General features: G+C 35.4%; 1 protein-coding gene across 1 annotated transcript; it reads right to left on the bottom strand.

Annotated features, from left to right (window-relative positions):
* Positions 1–1,085: 1,085 nt before the first annotated feature.
* LOC131616626 (probable glycerol-3-phosphate acyltransferase 8) lies at positions 1,086–5,223 on the bottom strand. Its single transcript, XM_058887992.1, has 3 exons — positions 4,825–5,223; positions 4,431–4,743; positions 1,086–2,221 (listed from the first exon to the last, which is right to left on the bottom strand). Exons 1-3 carry the CDS (start codon positions 5,148–5,150, stop codon positions 1,337–1,339), a joined length of 1,524 nt encoding a protein of 507 aa, XP_058743975.1. The 5' UTR covers positions 5,151–5,223; the 3' UTR covers positions 1,086–1,336.
* Between the last annotated feature and the right edge of the window lie 794 nt (positions 5,224–6,017).

Consider the following 6,017-nt stretch of genomic DNA (forward strand, 5'->3'; position numbering starts at 1 on the left):
TGTGTAGATCGAGTGGACTTGAGCTCACATGTGGTGGAGTGGACTTCTAATATAGAGTAACGGGGGTGGACATGCAAGGTTAGCACTCTAGCGCTCAAGTCAGTGAATGAGAGAATCTAGTTTGAGTGTATAATAAGTGAATACCTAAAATGACATGTGTTGTGCTTTATATAAGATGTGCGGTTAAAATCGTCTCCATGAGATCTGGAACTTTACGTGGGTGACCATTCAATTAGATTCAATAGTGGGACGTGTGCTAGAAGCCAAAATTCCATGCCTTCAACTTTGGAGAAGTCTCATGTATTCCACGCAATATTTACTATTGGGCCTTTCGTCGTGAGTCTTGTGAGTGTTTATGATAGTTGATTTTATTTGAATAATCTAGTTTTAATCTATGATCTATTATTTAGACGATGAACTCGAGGACAAGAAATGGCGGGATGAATACAAGGAAAATAAGAATTTCACAAAGACCAAGTATGTGATCCATGGACGTGTAAACATTGAAAAAAAATGATTGCTTGCCTTTTATTAATATTTAACTTTGTAACCCGCTAATTTTTATACTAGCTTTCATATATTGATTTATCTTACACTCCATGTGTACTTGCTTAGGATATGTGATTTATCTTATGCATCATGTGTACACAGTACACACCATGTTATAAGGATATATGTGATGTTTAGGATGTTTTGATGGTGTTTAGGGACAGCTCCCACAAGAAGGTGAGAAAGAAATTCAAAGTATAGTTTTTTAGGTGAATGATTTGAACCATTTTTTCAAATGAGGTATATATAGAGGCTCCTAAAAACATGAGCTCTGGGGGAAATTGTTTCTCTCCTCACTATCTTATTTTCACATCATGGTTAAACCTGTGTGAAATGAAGATTTCTAATAAATATTTTTAATCAATAATTTTTGTATTCCTTTTCACTTTCAGTAGGCAGGGCCAACGAGTTTAGATTTTTCTCCACATTGATAAAATCTTAATCTATAATTTTTCTCCACAATAATCTTGTGGAGGCACTGATCATCATATTAGAATTTTTAATTCACATGCAAACTAATTAGGAGATAAGATGAATAATGTAAAAGAGAAAATAAGGTAGATGTAAAAACTAATAAGGTATCAGGAACTGTTATTGGACAAAAACAATGCAAATTCAATATGATAAAAATCATAGTACTCAAATTCCAAGTTTCAAAACCCAAACTCAGAAATTCGAATGGGATACTCTTCTTAAATTTGACTTACTAATCAACTATATATGCTTAATGCACCAAATTTTTACTGATAGTTGGTAAAAGGAAGTGATTACTGGTATGTTTTTTCCTTCACTTTTTGGCATTGGCACCATACATGGATTCCACTTTCCCATCATTTCCTCCAAGCAACAAATACTTATCTTTCCTTGTCAAACCAGTACACTCAAATCCAAGCACATCCCCCAAAACCTTCTGCACGTGATTAGCAACCTCAATAGAAGATTTCCCACCAGCCTTAACGGACATCTCCTCTGGTAACCGGTCAAGGAACCTAGCCTCATAAACAGGCCTAGGATTCATAAAGAAGAAATAAGGGTCCCAGAATTTGACTCCACGAACAGTGGTCCCAAAGAACATGTTCTGTTTGCAATCAATAGCTACCGGAACGATCCTATCACTCAGCTCAGCAAACAGTGCACTGAACCGTAGCAAGAAAGGTTCACGACATGTGGTGCCTTCTGGGCACACAACGAGGTCACCTTTTTGGAGAATCTCGGTGATGCGGGCAGCATCAGCGGCGCGGTCGCGGGTGAGGGCGACGGCAGGGATTGGTGAGAGGAAGCGGGAGAGTTTGCTGACGCTGTAGGTGACACATGACACTTTGCGGCCGAGGGCAATGGCGATGATGATGGGGTCTAGGGCGGTGCGGTGGTTGCAAACGTAGAGGTTTCCGGGGGTTCCTGGAGATGGTGGTGGAGGACGGTGGCCGCTGATTACAAGCTTGATGCCGAGCATTTCATAGGTGTAGCGAACTATGCGTTCAGGGAGTGGGAGGTTGAAGTACACTCTGATTATGGAGAGGATGAAGCCGAATGGGATCCAGGCGAAGGTGATGATGGCGTTTAGCGGGTCTGGACGCTGTACAAAGCGACCATCATGGAAGATGAGTCGGCTCTTTAAGCGCTCTAGAGGAACTGGTTTTGCTGTTTTGCTTGGAGGCACCATGTATCCTTCCTGTTATTCAACAACATCAATATTAGAAAAATGATATTTCATTCTCTTTTTTGTTTTATTACGTGTATATTCAACATGTGGGAATTACCAAATATAAAATATAAAAAACAAAAAAAAAATACATACATATGGTTGATATTCAAATAAATAAATACATACATAAGGTATTTTTGCATCATATCATAGTATTGTTGTAATATTTGTGATCAATATATCAATAGAGAATGAAGTTCGTATGTTGTCTATCGCCTATATGGTTACTTAGTTAATGCATAACACACCCCATGTGTCTCTTTCACGTGAGATAAACAAGTTACTAGTTTGGAACGTGTTAAAGGAAGACTAATAGGATGAAACAAAACTATATATGCATGATTGTGATGTGATGGTGTGAAGTCATGTAAAAAATTACGTTAAAGGAAATGAGAGTTAGGCCAAAGATTGCTTTAGCGAAACAAAGATTATTCTGATAAAGGGTATTGTCAATTTGTCCATTCATTCATTCTTGTGATAGGTTACACTTTAGTACAAATGGAGAAATTTTATAGTTTTTGGGTCAATTTCATGTAGGATAAGGTAATGGGAGCACTTTCTTGTGAGCAGTGACTTGAGAAACCATATGAGTGAATTAATTGGGACGAAAATTGTGGGTGGCCAAATTCCTACTTAAGAAGTATATGGACCATAACTGCATTAATTCAACCGTGTTGGACGTAAGAAGTATGAAGAATGAATGGACCACGGAACGCATGTGCTGGCAGTTGGTTGGGATGGTTAATAAGGTGGGTCCCACATTATTTACAATTGGGAAAATAAAAATTAAACCACCATTCACCCAACTGTATAAGTTAATGCAGCTCCTACAATTCAAATCTCAATTCACCATCGTGATTCATGCCCTACTACTCGGCATTGAATATTTGATCCTATCCCATTACCCGTACAGGGACACATACGACTCATGAATAAACGCCACCGGCTCCATAGTTTAACATAGTTAAAATATTGATGATTCTGACGCACTTCAATTAAATCCCACATAAATCTTCTTCTTAAGTTGGATATATTAACAAAAATGCTTGTTTTAGAGCATAATCTAAATATTTAAATCTAGTAATATATTCATTAGACAGACTATACTGAATTGATTTCTTCAAAATCAGTTATTAGAGCACCAATAGTATACTATCATAGAACAGTTATTTTACCTATTTAACATGAAGCTAAATAACCAATAACTATATATCAGAGAAATAGGATTAAAGAAGCACCATCTTTCTTTATTTTTCTTAGAATTTGTTTAATAAATCATATTAAAATAAATAAATTTTGTTGAAATGTAGTACTAATATATAATTATTGATGGATTCATTTAGTAAAAAACTTAGAGGTGCTAAGTTGGAAAAGTTAAATATTTATTAAGTAATAATTAAAAAATTATAAAATACAAATAAAACATATCCACTTAAGCACTAAAAATGGAATAGGTTGATTAATGAAATAATTGTTGTTTATATAAAAAATGAAATAACTAATAGAGTAACACATACTAGTACTATGGTAAATAACTTGGGTAACTATACCATACTGTAGTACACAGCCGACATCAGTATACTCTACCTTTATCACCGTTATTAAAGGATGAAGACTGGCAAATAGAAACTAGTATAGTACTCGATTGTGTAGATTGGATGTGTATTCATTATTTTATTATGACTATTTCATAAAAATTATATTCAAAATATTTTAAAGAAAAAAAATATGCACCTTTAAATCAATCAGAAATGTGTATTCCGGTAAATTACACTTTTAATTTTATTAAATAATTGTGTAAAATTGCATTACTTTTAATCTCAAATTTTTAAATTAATTTTATCTGCATTATAAAATATCCAGCAAAACTTCTACCATCTATAAAATTTTCCAAAAACTAACAATGGTATATTTCATGAAATCATATACTAATATTTATTCATTTCAATAAATAATGTAAAGTATAAACAGTTGAATCCATTTAATAATTTTTATATAAATTTTTTTTGAATTTATTTTTTAAGAGATATTAGATTAAAGTGATTATCCTCATCATTAGAACCAACGTTTCCATTGCTAAGCAATATGAACTATTGCTAATTATTTTCCACTCAATTAATCAGTAAATAACTAAAACGTTCAAGCGTGCAAAGAAATGTAATAGTAGAAACCAAACCTTGCAAATAGACATGAAATCGTGATCAGTTTTGCGATCTCCAAGTCCAATATCAGGTAAATCATCACCAAACTCTTTCACAACCGCCAAACGCTTCAAATCTCCAACAAGCACACCAGATTTCTTCACAAATCCAGTCGCCTTCTTCGTCTTCGGATTCACCTCGATCTCCGTTCCAAGAACCTTATCACCACCGAGATAGTCCTTCACAAACGCCTCCACCATCACCGTCGGATTCGCCGTCACCACTACCTTCCGTTTACACCGATCAAACACCTCGAAGCTCTCTCTCCTCACATCCGCGGCATAAAACCTACACAACAACACTTCGAATTGAATCTAACCGAACGAAATTGTAGTGAATAAAAACTAAAAACAGTTCGTTAATCGTTACCTTGGAAGCACAGCGCGTGAAGCGAGTTCGATATCGCGGATTTTGAGACCGGCGAAGGAGATGAAAATCAGTATCTGAATACCGAGAGATTCCGATATGAAGAGATAAGAAACGATGACTAACGGAAGAGAAAGCAGTAGAATGAAGCCACGGAGGAGGCTTCCAGCTTCAACGGCGACGAGCATGAAGTACGGAAACGAGCTTCGAGAAATGAGAAGAGTACCGTCAAGATCAGCCGCAACCGTTTCACGCGGCGAAGAAGACGACGTTACTCCGTTACATTCCGTTATCGGAGGGAAGTTACGTTTCGGTTTCGACGTCGCCATTTTCTGTTACGGCGGTGACAGCTGTAGTTTCTATTTCTTTTCTTTGTAATGAGAGAGAGCGCGAGAAGTGAAGGTGGGGGGACGTTCGGTTTTAAATGTAGTTTCAGAGATGGTGAATTACGGATTTAGCCTTGGAAATTCGCGTGGTTTTTGTTTTTATTACCCTTTATATCGTAGAGCTGTTGTTTTTGTTCACATGAGAAGTTCTTGCAGTTTTCTAATGCAGTTGGCTGGTTGCACCAACTAGATTTACTAATTATTGCTTAAAAAGGTAGTTAATCAATCTTCTAAGTTTCCATTTAATTATTCCTTAAAATATTTATTGTGTTGAATGTTTTTTCTTAGATATTCGTCAACATAATCTTTATTATTAAAATAGACCCCTAAATCTACATGTAGAATATGATTAAAAATTAATTATAAAAAATTGAATAAATTATCATAATATTTTTTTAATGCAATGCTTTAGGATAATTAAGGAACGTGGTCTTTGATGGTTTTTATATTTTGGTTTGCTTATTGTTAGATATTTTCGTAAAATCGAATGGATCCAGGCTGAATCGCGAATGGAGTCATTTTTTTTAAAAGTATTTCATGCACACTATCGATTGTCTTAGAGTTGGAATGGCCTGAATACTCAAGATAATTCAGCCTTACTCGAGTCTGCACAAGACCGGTGAAGAAACTCGAATGCAAGGAAGTTGTCTGGAATAATATATTAGAGGATGATTCTTTTTTGTGTGTTGATTTCGAAATAAGAAGCATGTATTTATAGGTCATGCAAGTGTTGTTTCATAAGTTTGCAACTCTTGATGAAACAACGCCGTTTTAATATATATTTGCAATGGTTTATAAAAATACAATGCA

The sequence above is a fragment of the Vicia villosa genome, linkage group LG7 (assembly GCF_029867415.1).
Source record: "Vicia villosa cultivar HV-30 ecotype Madison, WI linkage group LG7, Vvil1.0, whole genome shotgun sequence".
NCBI classification, from domain to species: Eukaryota; Viridiplantae; Streptophyta; class Magnoliopsida; order Fabales; family Fabaceae; genus Vicia; species Vicia villosa.

Excerpts from the sequence above, each read along its gene's own strand:
- LOC131616626 (XM_058887992.1), bottom strand. The coding sequence starts at position 5,150 with ATGGCGACGTCGAAACCGAAACGTAACTTCCCTCCGATAACGGAATGT. Across the intron at positions 4,744-4,824 it reads TCACGCGCTGTGCTTCCAAG|GTTTTATGCCGCGGATGTGA; the intron begins GTAACGATTAAC and ends GTTGTTGTGTAG. Across the intron at positions 2,222-4,430 it reads ATTTCATGTCTATTTGCAAG|GAAGGATACATGGTGCCTCC; the intron begins GTTTGGTTTCTA and ends GTTGAATAACAG.